Source organism: Bufo gargarizans, chromosome 4, assembly GCF_014858855.1.
Source record: "Bufo gargarizans isolate SCDJY-AF-19 chromosome 4, ASM1485885v1, whole genome shotgun sequence".
NCBI classification, from domain to species: domain Eukaryota; kingdom Metazoa; phylum Chordata; class Amphibia; order Anura; family Bufonidae; genus Bufo; species Bufo gargarizans.
This window is the reverse complement of record NC_058083.1, coordinates 285,345,531-285,367,519: the sequence shown is the minus strand read 5'-3', so window position 1 is coordinate 285,367,519 and position 21,989 is coordinate 285,345,531. Positions and strand designations below refer to the sequence as shown.

The window sequence follows — 21,989 nt, the reverse complement described above, 5'->3', positions numbered from 1 at the left end:
TACCATATTCCAGTCCGTCAAATCGAGCCATATTTGAAGCTACTTCAGCTGTGCACAAAACATGGTAGCAAACAATAGAGTAGCGCGTGTGAGGCATCGAAACCTCAACCACCTTGGCTCCAGCATCCTCCAATAAATCTGCAGCTTTTGACCAGAGAGAAAGGGCTTCTGAAGATAATCCAGGGGCATGATATTCCTGTAAAGGTCAAGTAAAAGATGAAAAGCGCAATATTTTGTGTATGGAAGTGTTTCAAATTACAAAACAATAAAGGGGCTTTCCAGTACTTAGATATTGATGGCCCATCCTCTGGATAGGTCATTAGTATTAGATTGGTGGGAGTCCAACACCAGGCACTCCCACCAATCAGCTGTTTTGGGCAGCCACCGACGCTGGAGACTATACAGTGGACGGATCAGCAGTACAAGGATCTGCCCACTGTGTAGTGGCCACGCCAGGGTACTGCAGCTAAGCCATGCCAGTGGATGAAGCCTGTATAGTTTCCAGCACTGACTGCTACCCAAAACAGCTGATCGGTGGGGGGGTCTAACAATCTGATATTGATGACCTATCCTGAGCATAAGGTCATCAATATCTGTCCTGGAAAACCCCTTTAAATGAACTAAAACAGAAGAACAATATATGTACAGGAAGGTAACTACTCAGGCTCAGCCTTCTGAACAGCATCTCGCCCACCTAACTAAACTTACACGTGTTCTTTAATCTCCTGTTTCTTAGGATCTATGCACATGGCATTGCTGCATGCACAGGCACCCACTACAGGACTCTGTGGGAGAATCCTGTGCTATTAGGCTACGGATGTAGCATGGTTAGCAATCCTTTTTTCTGAGATTTTTGAGTTTGGTTATCTAATCTAAGCAAACACCTTCAATTGCTTTGCAATGGCTTTTGTCTTAAGATAATGAAATTAGTTAAGAAATTTGAGTTAACAGCGGGAGTGCTAACCCTGCTACATCTGTAGTTTTACACTAGCATTAAAATATTCCTCTGCTGGAACAGCCTGCCCTGCAAAGTGGCAAGATCCCCGCCAGGTCCCATTATAGTTATTGGGGCCTAGCAGTGCTCCGGCCCCTTGTGGCTATGCCAGATACGATTAACTTTTAATGCTAGTCACAATTATTAATACATTTTCACAGAACTCGTGAGCAACAAAAAGTAAACTTTTGTAAAATCACAGACTGATAAAATACAAGATATATAAATTATTAGCCCATAGCAGACTTGGCTATTGTGCATGGACTCTTATAGTCTATACAGCATTGTGCGCTGGGGCACAAACCTATGCAACTGTTAGCCATTTTAAATGCTATAGAGAACTGTCACTGAATACATGTATACATGAATATTTCCATGTACCCTCATACCTCCCTTCCATCTGTCAATCTGTGTTTCTTTGGCATCTTTGCATGCTGTACATATGTAACTGAATTTCTGCATACGGAATATACATATATACAGCAAAGTAATAATGGAGAGAACACATTTTTAAAGGGTTGTCTGGAAGTAGGAAAAACAAACAAACAGCAAATACACTAAAAACTAGATTTTTGTACTTACCGTAAAATCAGTTTCTCTTCCGTTCGTTGGGGGACACGGGCATAGACCATGGGTATAGCTGTCGCCGCTAGGAGGCGGACATTAAGCACACAAAGTGTAAGCTCCTCCCTCTGCAGCTATACCCTTCCTACAGGGACCGAGCTAATCAGTTTAGTGCAAAAGCAGTAGGAGAAGCCGGACATAAGAAAACTACACTATGTACAAACCCAGAACCACACAGGCCTGAAAAGGGGCTAAACAAAAGAACGGGTGGGAGCTGTGTCCCCAAAGAACGAAAGAGAAACAGATTTTACGTTAAGTACAAAAATCTAGTTTTCTCATCCGTCTCATTGGGGGACACAAGCTTTGACCATGGGACGTTACAGAGCAGTCCCTGGGGGTGGGCATAACAAGCAGCTCTCCCTTCAATCAGAGAACTGCCATCTGCAAAACTCTACACCCCAGAGACGCGTCAGCAGACACAAAAGGTGTGCACTCTATAAAACTTGGAAAAAGTATGCAAAGACGACCAAGTAGCCGCCTTGCACACCTGAAGGGCCGAAGTCCCGTGATGCACCACCCAAGAGACCCCCACTGCCCGAGCCGAGTGAGCAGTCACCCGGAAGGGCGGGGCCCGGTCCTTAACGTGGTACGCTTCCACAATAGCCAAATAAATCCATTGGGAAATGGAAGTCTTTGACGCTGCCAGTCCTCGTATCGGTCCTTCTGGAATCACGAACAGGGAATCCGTTCGCCAGAAGATGCCGTCTGGGACAGATAGACTCGAACGGCTTGTACCATATCCAGGGAATGGAGCAACTACCCCTGAGGATGAGACGGGTCTGGACAGAACGGCTTGTACCATATCCAGGGAATGGAGCAACTACCCCTGAGGATGAGACGGGTCCGGACAAAATTAAGGGAGAATAATCTCCTCATTAAGGCCTCTTGCACACGACCGTATGGATTTTTCAGTATTTTGCGGTCCGCAAAAAATACAGATGACATCCGTGTGCATTCCGTTTTTAGCGGAATGGAACAGCTGGCCCCTGATAGAACAGTACTATCCTTGTCCATTATGCGGACAATAATAAGACATGTTCTATCTTTGAACGGAACGGAAAAACGGAAACGGAAGGCATACGGAGTACCTTTTGTTTTTTTGCGGATCCATTGAAATGAATGGTTCCGTATACGGTCCATATACGGAATGCAAAAAACTGAACGTAAACGGAAAAAAATAAAACGTTTGTGTGCACGAGGCCATAGATGAAATTACGACACCTCCTTCGGCAGGAAGGACTGCACAGGGCGAAGTACCACCTTATCCTGATGGAGGATCAGGAATGGCGACCGACATGACAGAGCCGCGAGTTCCGACTCTATGGATAGAAGTAATTGCAACCAAAAAAGCCACCTTATAAGACAGGAAGCGCAGAAACACCTGCTGCAAAGGCTCAAACGGAAAAGATTGGAGAGCGATAAGCACTAGATTAAGATCCCAAAGATCCAATGGAGGACGGAAGGGGGGCGCAGCATGCGCCACCCCCTGCACAAAAGTCCGAACTGCCGAAAGGAAAGCTAAATTCCATTGAAAAAGAATGGAGAGAGCCGACACTTGCCCTTGAGGGAGCTGAGAGCCAGCCCCAAGTCCATGCCCGACTGCAGGAAAGCCAAAAGTCGCGGCAAAGAAAAATTAACGGAGACAGCTGTCGCCGCTCGCACCAACTAAAGTAGGACTTCCAGGTCCCGTGGTAGATTCTGGAAGACGACGGCTTACTGGTCCGAATCATAGTCTGGACCACCGCATCCGAAAAACCCAGAGTTTTCAGTACGGAGGGTTCAACAGGCATGCCGTTAAATGCAGCGACCCTAAATTTGGGTCCAAGATCGGCCCCTGCAACAGCAGGTCCTCCCGGAGAGGAAAATGCCAAGGTCCGTCGGCGAGAAGGGCAACTAGGGACGCGTGCCACACCCTGTGCGGCCAATCTGGGGGCACGAGAATGACGGGTAGTTCCTTTGGACCTGGTCTTCCGGAGAAGACGCAGAATGAGAGGAAGAGGTGGGAACACTTAAGGAAACGTGAACCGACTCCATGGCATTGTCAGCGCATCGCATGCCAGGGCCATGGGGTCCCTGGACCACGTAAAGAAGTCCTCGACCTTGTTGTTGAACCGTGGGGCCATGAGATCCACATCCGGCCGACCCCACCTCTCGCAGATGTCCCGAAAGACCTGCGGGTGAAGAGCCCACTCACCGGGATCGAGACGCTCCCGGCTAAGGAAGTCTGCGATCCAGTTGTCGACGCTGGTTATGTGAACTCAGCACCGTCTCCGCCATGACTGCCGGGCTACGGGTGCCGCCCTGGTGATTGATGTATGCCGTGGAGTTGTCGGACTGCATCGGACAACCCCCGAGATGGTCGACCCAATGCCGCAGAGAGAGCCGAATCGCCCTCAACTCCAGAACATTGATTGGAAGGGAGCACTCCTCGTGTGACCATACCCCATGAACAGAGAGATTTTACAACACTCCCCCCCCCCAACCCTCCCTTGAGGCTTGAGTCTGTTGATAACACCTTCCAAAGGAGAGAGAGGAACGAGCGACCAGACGTCAACATTGGAGAGACCATCCACCATCTGAAGGCCCGGCGCACTGGGGCAAGGAGACGCATTGGCCGATCCAAAGAGGCTGGGAAACAATCCCAGCTGGACAGAATGCCTCGCTGAAGCGTTCTGGTATGAAATTGAGCATCGGGAACTGCTTCAAAAGGCAGAGACCATGTGACACAGAGCCCGCATGCAGCGACGAATGGGAACCGGACCTGGCTGCAACAAGGGGAAAATCTGAAGACGAAGAGCAGATAGCTTCTCCGGAGGCAAGAACACCTTGGCCTGACAAGTGTCCAGTACCATACCCAGATAAGTCAACCACTGCGATGGATAAAGACAAGACTTCTGCCTGTTCAGAATCCATCCGAAGCGCTACAGGGTGTCTAGAACAATGTTCAAGCTGTCCGCTGTCCCCTGGAACGACGGACCCTTCACCAGGATGTCGTCTAAGTAAGGGATCGCCACGATCCCCCTGGCATGGAGCAGGGCCAAGACTGCCGCCAGAACCTTCGTAAAGAACCTGGGAGCCATGGCCAGGCCGAACGGGAGCGCTACAAACTGGTAGTAAAATGGACCCACTGCGAATCTGAGAAACCTCTGATGACTGATGCATATGGGCACATAAAGATAAGCGTCCTTGATGTCTTTCGAGGACAGGTACTCCCCCGGTTCCATGGACGCAATGACCGACCTCCATGACTTCATCCGGAATCTGTCTTGAGGTCCAGAACGGGATGGACTGTCCCCTCTTTTTTGGGAGCTACAAAGAGATTGGAGTAAAACCCCTGAAAACGGTCTTGTGCAGGAACGGGAACAATCACACCTTGCTGCAGCAGCATGCGAATTGAAAGAAAAAAAGAATTTGTGGCTGCGGGAGAGGCTAGAGGAGACGACCGAAAAAAATGGGAAAGAGGGGAGGATTTGAAATCCAGCTTGTAGCCCTCTGCAATGACCTCCCTCACCCACTCATCTGAGACGTAAGCAAGCCAAACATGCCGAAACACACAGGACGGAGGGCGCCGGGAGCCGCCCGTCATGCCGCAGAGTTCTTAGGGTTAAAGGACTTGGAGCCCGGTTGACGATAACGCCAGGAAGGGGAGTGCTTGAAGGAAGGGTTGCGCTTCTGATCCGTGGCTGACTTGTCGGACGCCCTCTTGGGGCTGGAAAAACTTTGAAACTGGCAAAAAAAAGGCTTCCGCTTTTTTTTTACTTATTAGACCGCCCCTGTTCTGTGGTAAATGGGTGCTCTTACCACCGGTAGCGTCCGAAATGATCTCATCCAGGTGCTTACCAAAAAGTCTGCTGCCGGTAAAGTGGAGGGCCGTCAGGGTCCCTTTTGAAGCATTATCTGCCGCCCAGCAGAAGAGCCATAGGGTACGGCGAATAGCCACCAACAGGGCTGATGAGCGAGCCATAAACCTGGCCGCGTCCAAAGATGCTTCACAAATATATGCACTTGCATAAGAGAGATGCAGGGCCACATCTGCAAGAGTCGAGACCCTGACGTAAATTACTTGCCCACTCTCCCATAGCCTTGCTCACCCATGTAGAGGCAAACACCGGCTTCAGCGCTGTGCCCACTGGTTGCAAACGCTTCCAGCTTCTTATTTTTTATATGAGAAAAAAGAAGCCCCATCTGCCATTGGCTAGGTAGTATGTTTAGCCAAGCGGGAAACTGGCGGGTCCACTATAGGTGGAGCAGACCATTTCTTAGTCAAATTCTCCGGAAAAGGATAAAGGACGTTCAAGCGTTTTGGCAACATAGAACGTCTATCCAGGAAATTCCACTCCTTGGAGAGAGATGAATCAAACTCCTGGTGGTTGGGGAAACACTTGTGCGAGCGACTGGACCTTCTATAGGAAAAACCAGTCAGCAGATGATGGTGCGGGATCCTCAACCTGCAACGTCTCAATAACTGCGGTAATTAGATTGTCCACCATGGAGGAAATTTTGGACGACTGACCCTCCGGCGAGACAACATCCTCATCTGACCCTCTCTCCTCAGAAAATGCCTCTTCAACTGAGGACACGTCAGAGTGAGACTCTCTAGTAGGAGGAGGAGAGGCCGAGGAAACGGGAGACACAGACACCCTTTTGGGGGAGGATGTTCTGGCCCGTTTTGTGGGATGCCCGTGATGGGCACGCACCCCATCATCCCGAGAGTCAGACCGGTCAGAGGACTGCTTTGCCGACAAACACCCCAATATATCCACAATAGCTTTGTTGGTATTGGAGACATTCTGTACCACCCTAGATAGGGAACGTGCCCATTTCAGTTCTTCCGTAGGTTGGGCAGCGGGAAGCAACAGGTATGGGGCCGAGCCACTTGATGGCGGAGCAGCACATGCAAAGCAGAGGGAGTCTGACTGAGGGGATGGAAATTATGCGCGACACGACGCACAAGCAAAATAACGCACCAAAGGGACCGTTGTAGGACACTTCTTTTTTTTCTTCTTTTCTTCTTAGCGGGAAGCTTCAGGCAGTCCGTAAAACTGCCTGCACTCCCACCCAGGTGACCCCCCCCCCCCCCCCCCGGTCTCCTGGGTGGGAGTGCAGGCAGTTTTACGGACTGCCTGAAGCTTCCCGCTAAAGAAGGAAAGAAGAAAAAAAAAGAAGTGTCCTACAGACACTAAGCTAAGGCTCCTGTAGGAATGGTATAGCTGAAGAGGGAGGAGCTTACACTTTGCGTGCTTAGTGTCCGCCTCCTAGCGGCAACAGCTATACCCATGGTCAAAGCCTGTGTCCCCCAATGAGACGGATGAGAAATATCCATACAAACAGTACTCTCCACCTCATTTCCCTGCCGATACAGCGCAGCTGCTCCAGAGGTCCCACTCCAGTCTTTGTCTACAGGCTGTCAGTGATTACATGCCATTTCAGCATGTGTTCGCTGCAGCAAATTATTGACTTCAACGGTTACATACTGTACTTACTAGTATCACTGCTAGGCATATTATGAGAAGTAGGGTAGCTAATGATTTAGTATTACCTTTGGAATTCCTACACAGAGATTAGTCACATCTATCACATCTGGAAGAGTGAATGGCTGGAAGTGATCATGGACTGTCGTTGAGTCTTGTTGATCGTGTCCAGAAAGTACACCTTAAGAAAAAAAAACAAAAAAAAAACGTTTGTTAATCAGAAGTGAAAGTACTTCAAAGTTTGATGCCAAAGATATATTTTATTTTACCTAGCACAGTTGCTGCATCATCCACACATCTTGTTAAAATACCAGGTACATCCATTGAGTTTACCAATGGGATAAGTCCATGGCGAGACACAAGCCCGTAGGTTGGTTTCAAGCCCACTATACCGCAGTGGGATGCTGGGTTCCGGGTTGATCCTCCAGTATCTGATCCCAGAGCCCTGTTTGATAATCAAGACTTTTAGTGATCATGCTTTTCTATAAAATTTATGACATCTGTATATACTGTATTTCTAGGAAATGTCTCATTTTTTCATGTTAGTTTGATTATGCAAATGTACACCGATTAGTCATATCATTATATCCAGCAGCATGTTGAAAGAGGCCACTGCCATTAGTGGATGGTGCTGTCATGGAGGGGGTGTACCTGGTTTTTAACCATGTTTAAGTAGGTGGTACTTGGCAAAGTAACATCCACATGAACACCAGGACCTAAGGTTCCCCAGCATCACACTTCTCCGTCAGCTTGCCTTCTTTCTATATTGCATCCGAGTTAGGCCTCATGCACACGACCGTTGTGTGCACCCGTGGCCGTTGTGCCGTTTCCCGTTTTTTTCTGCGGCTCCATTGACTTTCAATGGGGCCGTTGAAAACTCGGCTTGTGCACCGTTTTTACCCCGCGCCCGTGACCCGTGTTTCTAGGCCGTGAAAAAAATATGACCTGTCCTATTTTTTTCACGGCCAACGGTTCACAGGCCCATTCAAGTCAATGGGTCCGTGAAAATCACGGATGCACCCAAGATTGTCATCCGTGTCCGTGATCCGTGTCCGTGATCCGTGTCCGTTTTTTCCTATCATTTCAATGGCAAACTTGACTTAGAATTTTATTTCATTTTTCATGTCCGTGGATCCTCCAAAAATCACGGCAGACCCACGGAAGAAAAAACGGGCACGGATCACGGTACAACGGAACCACGTTTTGCGTGACGTTAAAAAATACGGTCGTGTGCATGAGGCCTTAAGCAGTGTATAATTTGATTTTGGAGCAAAACTTTGGAGTAAACTTATCCAATAAGCGGTGTAAAGTTAGACAAAAATGTATAAAAGTGCACAAAATTTATCATCCAGAGTGAGTCACTGTGATAACTTTGGTGGATCTTTAATCTGTCTAGGTTTACTTTGTGTGAATGTTAAACAGTAGTAGTAAGTCTGCCTCGTAGGGTTTTATTATCCTGCCTCCAGCAGCACAACAGACATGTCATTTGGTCACTCACCTTCTAATGATAATGAGAGGGCTATGCTCATTTTTCACCAATCATTATGGTAAAGGTAAGGGGTGATTATTTGTTTTTATAAAACATCTTTTTAAAATATTTAACATTTAATAGATTTTTTTAATCAATTTTTATATTTTTTTTAGTCCCAGTAGGGGACTAGATCATAGGATCTCTAATCGCTAATATGATACTGTGTTTCTGTGTATTACAGTGTATTAGCAGCATAATGCTGACAGGAATTCTATTAGGCCATGCCTCTGTCAGGCCATTATACATGTATGAAGCTGCCTTGATGGCCCATGGGAGGATGGAAATTCGATGGTTGTGTCTAGTAATACATAATTTCCAACAGGTGCAGCAGGATCATACTTACCTGCACCCCACCGCTCTGGTCCTTTGTGCTTGCTTCTGTGTCTCCATCTTCTGGCCCTGGTCACACAATTCTCTTGAGCCACCCACCGGCTTCAGCAGTAAGGTGTCTCTTGTGGACACATCACTGCTGAAGCCAGTGGTTGGTGGCTTGCCCATGTCAAGGAGGAAGAAAACAAACCCTGGGCTTGAAAGTGAAGACACAGGAGTCAGCGTGAAGAACCGGAGTGGTGGGGTGCAGGTTAGTATGATACTTTTGGTAGGGGAGGTAGGCTGCTGATCCAGGTGCCCTGGATCATCAGGGGGTCAGTTGTATGTCATAGCCGACACCCGCTACTCATGGTTTGGCTCAGCATCTGTACATGTGAACCACCTCCCTTTGTGCCATACATGTATGGCACAGAACAGGAATGGGCTGAAATGTATATCGTATAATATATCATATATTCTGTTTAAGAAGTTATATGATATGCCACAAATCTGCAGAATGGGGCTCCCCTGTCCTGCACAGTAAGACTACATCAAGCCGCATCCATTCACTTCTATGGGACAGACAAACATTCTTGCTTGGTTATCTCTCAAAGAAGTGAGTAGAGAGAGACACTTACATGGACAGCTCTCTCTCCAGGCTGGATGTTGGGCTAAAACCCCCATTATAAAGACTGGGGCAGTTACCACAAGTGGGACTTGCATCATATCTGTGGATTTGTAGAAATGTCCAGTATGGTAATACCTCTTTAACAACTCAAGCAGTATAAAGCAATTACCGTATGTATGTACATTTACACAAAGCATTTTTTTGCAGAAACAACAATGAAAATCAATGACCCATGAAACTCAGCTTCATATGCCATTTTTCTTTATATTTACATGTGCAGACCTAAATGCAAAACTAGAGCTATTTACAGAACAAACATGCTAATAGGATATTTGCATCCCCTCCAAATGGGATTAGCTTAACGTGAATGCATCTACTCTGATAAGCTATAGCATACACGAGAACACAAGAAATGGACCACAGAGAAAAAATATATATATAGCATACCTACATACCACAGCAATACATAAAGTTTTTGCTGAGTGAAATAAAATGCAAAAACTGTGTAATATATACAATTTTCTGTGCATCATCTTCCAGCTTGTAGATTTTTTTAATACCATGCCTAATATGCTTTATCTGTAAGGTCAGAGAACATCATGGCCATTATATTCAGTCACTCACACATAGCACGTTCCTGCTGACACAGAAGCAGCGCTGCCTCCTGAACTTCCTCCAGTTATCACCCAATCAGAATTTACGTCGCTATCAGGACAACAGTCTTTTCTCTTCTCTCTGTATTGCTTTGAATAGCTCCATGGATTCTTCACTGGTCCAAATATGCTATCCGTGCTGCCAGACCTGTTGAAAACAAAACATATGTAACTTTAGATGTCATACATGACAAGCATCAGGTTTCCCCCTAACAGAACTCTGTTATTATATTACTAGGCTAAAGATCTGAGCAACACAATAGTCTGTACATGATCAAATACAAAGTGCTTTATAAGGTACATGTTGTTCTGCCGATACCAACTAAGGCTCATTCTACATTGCGTTTTAAATTCACGTCAGAGGTATATGTTGGAAATATTTCCCAATGTATGCCGGCAACATATTCCACAGTAAAGTCATACAGTGGCATACAACGGCCTTATGGTTTCATTGTGTGGTGGTCCACTGTATAAAAAGGTGTACTCTTCTGCACTTTCCCATACTGTAGAGAAAAAAAACACTCCAACGGAGGCCAAAAAGACACGATTCATTGGGCGATTGTGGCCTAGGGCTAGATTTGGCTATGCCATGGGAGCTTTCCCAGAGCATTTGCCAAATGTGTTTAAAATAAAGGGTTTAACAGAGTGTATGCTGTATGCTTAAAAAGGTTATAAAGTCTTGTGTTTATGAAATATAAGTTGAACACAGCCTAAACTGTATGATTGAAAAAAGAGCTAAAAAGGCTTTTGATTCTAAGATATAAGTTGAACACATCCTAAACTGTATGATTAAAAAAGGAGCTATACAAGTCTTGTGTTTCTAAAATATAAGTTGAACACAGCCTAAACTGTATGATTGAAAAAAAAATTATACAGTGTCATATTATATAGTAGATGAAAACAAACTGGCACCTATTGGCACGCAGGAATCTCAGAATCAAATCAAGAAATACATTTTTAACTAATCACTCAACATATCTTACCAACCACTATGACCGGGGGGGGGGGGTCAACCTACACTTTTCCAAAACAGAATTTTCATAAGCTGCATAATGAGGTCAGTTATCCTCAGCAGGACCTGTAGCCCATTCATTCTGAAAGATTACCACCTATGAATTCACAAGGAACACATTTCTGGGTTCTCTCAGCCTGCTATAACAGACACTTTAGGATGCGTTTTGTCTGCCCCAACATATTTTATTAACAGTTAAGTGAATCCCACCAATCAGAAAAATGGTGCTGTTCCTCCTCATTGAGGAGAAATGTGAATGGAAAACATAGTTGACTGCTACAGGAGTTTATGTTCAATTCCAGAGTTGAAATGTTTCCAGCATTCGCAATCACCACAATTCACACTATGCAGAAAAAGAAGTTCATGCACATTCATACAGTATAGAGCAGTGGTCCAGCAAACACAGTGTTTCTCTAGTCGCCATTGGGGCTAACTGATACAGTCCAGGACAGTGCTGAGTTCTGGTGATCAAACATTTATCACCTATTCTGTAGGTGGGTAATAAATGCCACTGTGGAACAACCACTTAAGGCTGGGTTCACACCTGAGCGTATTCGATAAGCGCTGTTTACAGGCGTTTTTATCAGGCGTTTTTGAGGCGTATTTTGGGGTGTTTTTGTATTTTGGAAACGCGCGTCGTACGTGCGTTCTTGCTATTGACCACAATGAAAAACAGAGGTGTTACGTTCCTGTACTTCTTGGGGCGTAGGGCGTTTTACAGCGTGTTCGTACGCGCTGTAAAACGCTCAGGTGAGAACCATGCCCATAGGGAAACATTGGTTTTTGCCTGTTGAGCATTTTACAGCGCCTAGGAACGCGCTGTAAAACGCTCAGGTGTGAACCCAGCCTTAAGATGTGGCCTTTCATGGGCAGAGTCTAAGATGCCAATTTGTTCCTACAGGCTCCTAAGATATAAAGCTGGTACTGGGGACGGGGCGAGGCAGCAGGAGTGTGTGCCTGGTATCTTCTCCCCATTTGAACATGCTGTAGCAAGCAGAGTTAGGATTATCTTTGATGCTAATATTGGAACTAATATGAGCTCAGGCTGGACTATTGAGTGCGAATCAAAAGGCATTGGTACTTTATAAGCAGCAAAGTAGTCAAAAGACAATTTATGGCAAATCTAGTGACGCTAGAGAGTAAAATCCATAAAATGTGCTAAAAAAAAAAAAAACATATAAAACTAACCATACAGTAACTAGCCACGAAAGTGTATGAAATTGCTTGCCTACCGCCGATTCATATCAAGAAGAGAGCTCCTATAGCCAGACCTGAAATGTTGTGTAAAGCATTGAAGAAGTGTATGTGTCACCTTTCCCAGAATGGAGGGTATTTCTCATAAAGTATTGACAAGTCTGCTTTCACTTGGAATAAGATAAGTCAGGTCAGTTTGCTGCGTATCAAATCTCCCCGTTTCTCGGAGCAATGAGCGTCGCCTGTGGTCACAGTGTGCTTAAGTAAATGATTAGCCATTCATGAGCTTTCATAGCAGCTGCCTCTTTATTTATTCACACCAGAATGCAGGTGCATGAAAGCCATTACAGCAGACACGCTCTTCAATTAGACTTCATGTTAATTATAGCAAAACAAACAACAAAATACAAGCAGCTTGTGCTACCAATGCCATCCTATACAAATACAAAGGAAAGGCTATAGGAAACTTGGCTTGCCTAATTAAAGCCTTTCTCACATTTCCGTGTCGGCTTGGTGTCTGTGGAAAATCCATACACGTTTCATCTGTGAAGAGGTTCGTGAAGGATCTGTTTTTTGCCCTCTGTGTGTCATTCGTATTCCACATACAGACGTGGACAAAATTGTTGGTACCCTTTGGTCAATGAAAGAAAAAGTCACAATGGTCACAGAAATAACTTTAATCTGACAAAAGTAATAATAAATTAAAATTCTATAAATGTTAACCAATGAAAGTCAGACATTGTTTTTCAACCATGCTTCAACAGAATTATGTAAAAAAATAAACTCATGAAACAGGCATGGACAAAAATGATGGTACCCCTAACTTAATATTTTGTTGCGCAACCTTTTGAGGCAATCACTGCAATCAAACGCTTCCTGTAACTGTCAATGAGACATCTGCACCTCTCAGCAGGTATTTTGGCCCACTCCTCATGAGCAAACTGCTCCAGTTGTGTCCGGTTTGAAGGGTGCCTTTTCCAGACTGCATGTTTCAGCTCCTTCCAAAGATGCTCAATAGGATTGAGGTCAGGGCTCATAGAAGGCCACTTTAGAATAGTCCAATTTTTTCCTCTTAGCCATTCTTGGGTGTTTTTAGCGGTGTGTTTTGGGTCATTGTCCTGTTGCAAGACCCATGACCTGCGACTGAGACCAAGCTTTCTGACACTGGCTAGTACATTTCTCTCTAGAATTCCTTGATAGTCTTGAGATTTCATTGTACCCTGCACAGATTCAAGACACCCTGTGCCAGACGCAGCAAAGCAGCCCCAGAACATAACAGAGCCTCCTCCATGTTTCACAGTAGGGACAGTGTTCTTTTCTTGATATGCTTCATTTTTTCGTCTGTGAACATACAGCTGATGTGCCTTGGCAAAAACTTCGATTTTTGTCTCATCTGTCCACAGGACATTCTCCCAGAAGCTTTGTGGCTTGTCAACATGTAGTTTGGCATATTCCAGTCTTGCTTTTTTATGATTCGTTTTCAACAATGGTGTCCTCCTTGGTCGTCTCCCATGTAGTCCACTTTGGCTCAAACAACGACGGATGGTGCGATCTGACACTGATGTTCCTTGAGCATGAAGTTCACCTTGAATCTCTTTAGAAGTCTTTCTAGGCTCTTTTGTTACCATTCGGATTATCCGTCTCTTAGATTTGTCATCAATTTTCCTCCTGCGGCCACGTCCAGGGAGGTTGGCTACAGTCCCATGGATCTTAAACTTATGAATAATATGTGCAACTGTACTCACAGGAACATCTAGTTGCTTGGAGATGGTCTTATAGCCTTTACCTTTAACATGCTTGTCTATAATTTTCTTTCTGATCTCTTGAGACAGCTCTTTCCTTTGCTTCCTCTGGTCCATGTCGAGTGTGGTACACACCATATCACCAAACAACACAGTGATTACCTGGAGCCATATATATAGGCCCAATGGCTGATTACAAGGTTGTAGACACCTGTGATGCTAATTAGTGGACACACCTTGAATTAACATGTCCCTTTGGTCACATTATGTTCTGTGTTTTCTAGGGGTACCATCATTTTTGTCCATGCCTGTTTCATGAGTTTATTTTTTTACATAATTCTGTTGAAGCATGGTTGAAAAACAATGTCTGACTTTCATTGGTTAACATTTATAGAATTTTAATTTATTATTACTTTTGTCAGATTAAAGTTATTTCTGTGACCATTGTGACTTTTTCTTTCATTGACCAAAGGGTACCAACAATTTTGTCCACGTCTGTACATTGAAAATTAATATCCATACCATCTCCGGCCAGCGAAAAACGGGCCACACACTTCAATGGGCGTGTTTGGTCGGCGACATGGATCAAAGTAGTACATGTCTCTCGGATTTTACGGATATGTGGACAAACACATTAAAATGTCAACGAGGCTTAAAGCAGTACATTAGATAGAGAGTGGTTTAGGTTTAGGGTCAATGCTTGTGCAAAGAGATGTATCCGTCATGACTTCACTGTAACCGAGCTAATCTATCTCGCTGCTGTATATTACTCACAGATACACAAGGAAAATATGTGGGCAACTTCATTTTGGGATTTGATATTTACCCAAGCACTTAAAAAAGTTAACGTTTAATGGTCATATTTTGTTTTAATTTTTTTGCTGATGTGTAGAGATAGAGATGGGGAACATTTTTCATAGTTTATTTTTCAAGAAATCGTATATTTATACTAGAAAACTTGGGCAGAAATGCCCCTTACCAGCACTTACTAGCGTTACTAAGGGACATCAGTCTTCTTAATCCAGTGCTGCACTGATTGGGAATATCGGCTGGGCGTCTGCCCTCACATAGTGGGGACAGTAGATTAATATCTGTAAATGAAATATATATATTTATACACTTTCCCAATGACCAGTGTGGCCACCTCTGTCAGTGAGCTCTTCTGCTGTATTTCCGGCGCACCGAGGAATTAACCAGCCACCAGTAAGCGCTCGCTATTGGCAATGCAAGGAGGCAGGGAACATGTTCTACTGTATATAAGGACAGTCTTAACGCTCGCTCAGATATCTCTCCCGGCGGCTGGTTATTTACCGGTACTCAGTGGCTGGAAATACAGCAGAAGCACTCATTGACAGAGCTGGACCCACTGATCAGCGAAAGATCAAGGTGTATAAATATATATTTCATTTACAGATATTATTTACTGTGCCCAGTCTGTGAGGGAGCAGCGAGGGCAGAAGTCCAGCCGATCTTCCTAGTCAGCACTGCTCCGTACTGGATTAGGAAGACAGATGTCCCTTAGCAATGCCCATTTGAGAGAGCACTGGTAAAGGGCATTTCTGCCCAAGTTTTCTAGTATAAACATACAATTTCCCTAAATAAACTATATTAGCAACAAAAAATAAATAAGATATATATATATATAAATAAATAAATGTATATAACACTTACACTTAACTGAACGGTTTTAATAGCTAGGCAGCAACCTAGATGAGAAGGATTTTAGCCCATACTGATTATATTATTGGTTCAGTTAAGTTAAAAGGGAATGGCGTTTATCAGTGTCTCTTATGTCCTTGAGCACATATTCTACAGGCTGAAGGGACAAATACTGGTCTCTGCTGACACCTGTGAACTAGCAATGACATGGCACCTACCCACAAGCCCTTCGTAAGAACACTAAAGTTAGTTTACCTGTTGTTGTTACACATATAGCTTTTATTTCATGGTGTAACCATCTGTAATACATATGGATAGATTAGGGGTATCGGGTTGGCAGCACCCGAGCGGATGCCCTGATACTGACACATGAGGATGGATCTCCGGTAGTACTGGTTTACATTACTAATGTTTCATGAGACTGATGTTATGCTGTGGATCCTGACCAGTGGTTGCGCCCACTGAACAAGATGGTATGTTTTATTGTTCTCTTTAAAACCTTAATAAAAATCTATTGAACTATAGAACACTAAAGTTAGTGCCCAGTGGTTCACACCGGGTATGGTGCTACCAAGTCTCCCTTAGTGTATGCTGTGACAAAAAAATGCTAAATGTTTTTGTTCCCCCTATTCCCCGCTTAAACAATACAATAATAAACTATACCAGTCATTGACAAAGTTATGGCTCTCAGAATGTGGTGACACAAAAATATATATTTTATTTCCATAAAACAATCCTTTATTGAGCAAAACTACTCAAACATAAATCAACTGTATATATTTGGTATTTCCTTAATAGAACTGACCCTTAGAATAAACATATTACAGTAGATATACTACTGGATCTGCCTCAAACTGAGCCAGATGTTTTTTTTTTCATTTTTGCTTCAGCCGACACGGGGAGTGAAAAGGGGCATGACTTTGTGGCACAGAGGAGTGGCTTTAGATGCGCCAAAATTGAGATGCACAATTCGAACACAAAGTAAGCCACCAAACAGGGTTTAAAAACTTAGACTGGACAGGCTAAAGATACGCCACATTTATCATCCAGAATCAGCTATTGTGTGAAATGTGGTGGATTTTTAGAGCTTCTAGCCTAACTTTGCTGTATTAGTAAATCTGCCTTAAAGGGATTCTGTCAGCTAGTTTGAGCCTAATGAGCTGAGGACACGCGCTGCTAGATCGCCAGTAGCACGTCCACAATATACATTTCCCATAGCTACGAGTGTTTTTATGCAATAAAAAAAACCTGATTTGATATATATGCAAATGAGGCTAGTAAGGAGCCCAAGGGGCTGTTCCCAACATTTCAGGAGCCAAGCCACGCCCACTGTGAAGGAGCCCAGCACCGCATCCTCTGAATCTCTCCCTTCCTCCGCTGATGTCACAGAGTTGAAGCGTCGTAATCTCGCGCATGCCAGCTAGCACATGCGCGGTTCATTCCCTGAGGGTGATGCCAGCACAGGGAAAAAACACCATGCTGGCACTCACATGCGGCATACTCGCGCATGGGCGAGATTACAGCAGTTCAACTCTGTGACGTCAGGGGAGCAAGGAGGAGATTTGGACGATGCAGGGCGGAGCTGGGCTCCTTCACAGTGGGCGTGGCTTGGCTCCTTCCATTTAAGTGTATATTACAGAGCCCTCCTATAGAAGTTAATGGGATGGATTAGGTGTAATTACACATGCTCACCACTACAGATGTGATGGCGGGCTGCCTTAACTTCAAACAGCTGATCCTCGCGGGTGCTGGGAATCTGTCCTCCGCCAATCTGATTATTGATAACCTATCCTGAGGATAGGTCATCAATATGAATACATTGAACAACCCCTTTAAAGGGCAGCTGTCAGCAGATTTGTACCTATGAAACTGGCTGACCTGTTACATGTGCACTTGACAGCTGAAGACATCTGTGTTAGTCCAATGTCCATATGTGCCCGCATTGCTGAGAAAAATGATGTTTTAATATATGCAAATGAACCTCTAGGAGCAACGGGGCATTGCAATTGCTCCTAGAGGTTCTGTTTTCTCTGCAACAACTGCACACTCTCGACTTTAATTGACAGGACCAGATGGGGAAAAAGTCATCAAGCCCAGTCCAGTCAATCAAAGTGCAGAGGGGGCGGCTGTTGCAGAGAAAGCAGAGCCTCTAGGTGCAACAGCAACGCCTCCATTGCCCCTAGTGGCTCATTTGCATACAATAAAACATCATTTTTCTCAGCAATGTGGGCACATATGAACATGGGTCCAATACAGATGTACAAATCTGCTGACAGATGCCCTTTAATATTCATACCTTATAGCAAGTGTTGTAAAAAAAAATAATAATAATAATGGAAAAATACCCATTGGCTGACTTACATTTATTTTTTTCAATAAATCAACAAAAAGTTAATCAATAAATTATATGTACCCCAAAATGGTGCCAGTAAAAGCTACAACTCATCCACAGATAAAACAAAATACAGTCATATGGCGTTGTCGATGGAAAAATAAAAAAGTTATGAAAAAATTAGAACAAATTGCTCCATCTTGAAGGTGCAAAATAGTCGAGTCCTGGAGTGTAGTCACTGTATTTCACGAGGCAAAATCTCAAAAACATCTGAGACTACTTTCACACTAGCGTGTTTGTTGGATCGGTCAGGGTTCAGCAAAAACGCTTCCGTTACTGATTTAACAACCATCTGCATCCGTTAAGAACTCCATTGAAATTCAATGGGAAACGGATCCGTTTTCTATTGCGTCAGGAAAGCACAGCATGCTGCGGTTTGCGCTCCGGTATGAGAACGGAATGCATTCTGGAGCACTCCGTTCTGTTCAGTTACATTTTGTCCCGATTGACAATGAATGGGGACAAAACGGAAGCGCTATTTTCCGGTATTGAGACCCTATGATGGATCTCAATTCTGGAAAATATTAACGCTAATGTGAAAGTAGCCTGAATCAGATTTGGAAATAGCAGGCTTCCTGTGTTCTTCTAACCATATTATTACTAAGAAGTCTGCACCACATCCTCACAGAATTTCAACAGTCAAAGTATCACTTTGGGTTCACACCACGTTTTTACATGTTGGGAAAAAAAGGATATAAGAGCATAGAACCCTACACTTTTCCATCCTGCAGATTCCAGTAAAAAATGCATAAGTTAACGTGTACATTTTTTTTACAGTGGTACTCTATGGTGACAGATGCCACCGTATATGTTTTTTTGTATATGTTAAATGTAAGACAAATACATGATGTGAACCCAGCATTACTCTTGTAGCGTTTTTTACCCCTTATCTTCTCCTGCTCTGCCCGCTGTCAGTGCTGTTAGTTTCAGCACCTGATAGCAGTGAATTGTCAGCTGGGTCCCCGGCACTCGGTGTCAATGGCTGAGATAACACTGCATTGACACACAGCGCCGGGGACCTCTGCCTAGAACAAATGAAGTAGTAATAATGTAGGGATCTAGACTAAAAAATAATAAAAAATAGTTCCCCCAGTATTAATAATGTCCACTATGGAAACACAAAAGGGGTTGGTCAGCACATCCCATCCAAATGCGCAGGTGCACGCTGCTATGACTGGAAACAGTCTCTGCGAACCAAATAAAGTACAAAAACATATTATAATGCTTACGCTATGCTAATAAAGTAAAGATGCTTGGCAAATACATTTTGTACAAAATTATTTTAGCCCGTCTGCCACACGTCAAGGCGATCTCTGTAAGACGGGAACCTAACACTAAGTTCTACTTGTTATGTGCCATGACAGCGACCATGAAATTCAGGGGGTGTAGGTTCCACATGCATGCTGGGTCCCTGACCAGCCTGTCTGCCTCATAGGCTGATTTTAATTAGCACGAGTATAAAGATTAGCCTGCTCCTCCCCCACTCACTGGAAGCCCCTGACACCAGGAGAGGTATGGAGTGGGTAGTGGACTCGGCATGCATGTTGGTACTTGCATCCCCTGTATTCAATGGAGGCCATTTTGGCGCCAAAAATGATAAAAATCAAAAGGGGACCCAGCATGCATGTGGAACCTACACCCCCTGAATTTCATGGTCGCTGTCATGGCACTTAACAGGTAAAACTTAGTGTTAGGACCCGTCTTACAGAGATCGCCTTGACGTGTGGCAGACAGGCTCAAATAATTTTGTACAAAATGTATTTCCCAAGCATCTCTAATTTATAAGCATAGCATAAGCATTATAATATGTTTTTGTATTTTATTTGGTTCGCAGGAGTGCTGTTGCATTATATGTTGTGTTGAATAATGTCTACTATAGTGCCCCCAAGTAATAATGCCCTGTACAAAACATCCTGCTATAGTACCCCTGTATTAAAATGCCCTCAATGCCACCAGAAATTCCCCATATTAAAAAATGCCTCCTATAGTGCCTTAGTATTAAAAGTCGCCAGTGCCACCAATAATGCCCCTTATACTGTTCCCAGTATAAAAAAATCTCCAGAGTGCCCCAATGCTGCCAGTTATGTCCCCCACAATGTCCCTCCATTAGTAATGTCCTCCCCAAGTGCCCTTTCAGTAGTAATGCCCCCCAGAGTGCTCCTCCAGTAGTAAAGTCCCCCATGGTGCCCCGTCAATAGCAATGTCATTCACAGTGCCTCTCCATTAGTAATGTCCTCCATAATGCCCCTCCAGTAGTTATGTCCCTAAACACTGCCCCGTCGATAGTAATGCCCCCACAGTGCCCCACAGTAGTAAATGTCCCCACAGTGCACCTTCAGTAGTAATATGCCTCACAGTGCCTCTCCAATAGTATTTTCCCCCACAGTGCCCACCCAGTAGTAGTGTCCCCGACACTAACCCATGTAGTAATGTACCCCCCAGTAATATCCCCCACATTGCCCCCCCCCCCCAGTAATTTCCTTCACAGTGCCACTTAAGTATTTATATTCCCCAGTGCCCCCCACAGTGCTCTCCTTCCTGGCAGTAATGTCCACCAAGTGGGCACTGAAAAAAAAGCTACAAACTAATAGTCACCTGTGTCCCATTCACAATGCAGGTCACAATCTCTTCTGGTCTATGGCCTGGGATGGATGGCCAGACACACACGTCACTGTGCCATGTCCCGCAAAGGCAGGCGCAATTACGTAATCTTGCCTGCTTGCACCAGGATTTACTACTACATAGGCCTCAGGCCTGCTTTTCCTGAAGCCTATGAGGGTGATCGGCGGGGCAGGGAACTCTTTGCTCCCATGCACCGCCACAGTATTCAACTGCATCACGGTCCGAGGCGGGTCTAGTCGCAAAAGGCGACAAGACTAAAAAGTCTATTTTGGTCACCATCTGGAGAACTGTAATGAAATTTTTAATTTTTTTTTTTTGCTATCGATTTATTGTTGCATTATAGTGCTATGTTATACCTAAACTCTGCATATTCTAAATTTGATAATAACATAATATCTAAATTAGGATGCATTAAAATTTGCCTGACAGAGGCCAAAACAGTGTCCTTTTGGTCTTCTCCTGGTTGGTATACGCAAGTATACTTCCAACAAAAAACATTATAGAATAGTGTATTATTCCATGCAGTGGTATAGAGTAAAAAAAAAAAAGTTAAACTTATAGATCTTGTAAAAGGGGAACCTATCAGGAACCGGTGCACTTGCCAGGGATGCTCAACCTGCGGCCCTCCAGCTGTTGCAAAACTACAACTCCCAGCATGCCCTTATAGCTGTAGGCTGTCCAGGCATGCTGGGAGTTGTAGTTTTGTAACAGTTGAAGGGCCACAGGTTGGCCATCTCTGGTTTAACGTATACATTCTGTAGAGTGGAACGCTGGTAATATATGCAGGATAAAGGTCCTATGGTGGTCAGAAATAGTATTCTTCATATACACAGGATGGCTGATTCTAAAAAGTCACCTGAAACTACAGGTAAGCTTAACGCCTCAAAGGACATCTGTCAGCAGATCTGTACCTATGAAACTGGCTGTCCTGTTACATGTGCACTTGGCAGCTGAAGGCATCTGTGTTGGTCCCATGTTCATATGTGCCCGCATTGCTGAGAAAAATGAAGTTTTAATATATGCAAATAAGCCACTAGGAGCAACAGGGGAGTTGTCGTTACACCTAGAGGCTCTGCTCTCTCTGCAACTACTGCGCCCTCTGCACTTTCATTGACAGGGCTAGGTGTGATGATGCTTTTACTGCCCAGTCCTGTGCAG

The 21,989-nt window shown here is 44.4% G+C and overlaps 1 protein-coding gene across 1 annotated transcript in view; it reads right to left on the bottom strand.

Moving 5' to 3' along the window:
• The window catches only part of QRSL1 (glutaminyl-tRNA amidotransferase subunit QRSL1), a 54,851-nt gene that overhangs the window by 20,732 nt on the left and 12,130 nt on the right, over window positions 1-21,989 (bottom strand). The window contains exons 5-8 of the mRNA XM_044290260.1: window positions 10,182-10,358; window positions 7,359-7,534; window positions 7,158-7,270; window positions 4-196 (exon numbers count right to left, since the gene is read on the bottom strand). Coding sequence (XP_044146195.1) covers window positions 4-196; window positions 7,158-7,270; window positions 7,359-7,534; window positions 10,182-10,358 — 659 coding nt within the window. The remainder of the gene's footprint in view (window positions 1-3; window positions 197-7,157; window positions 7,271-7,358; window positions 7,535-10,181; window positions 10,359-21,989) is intronic.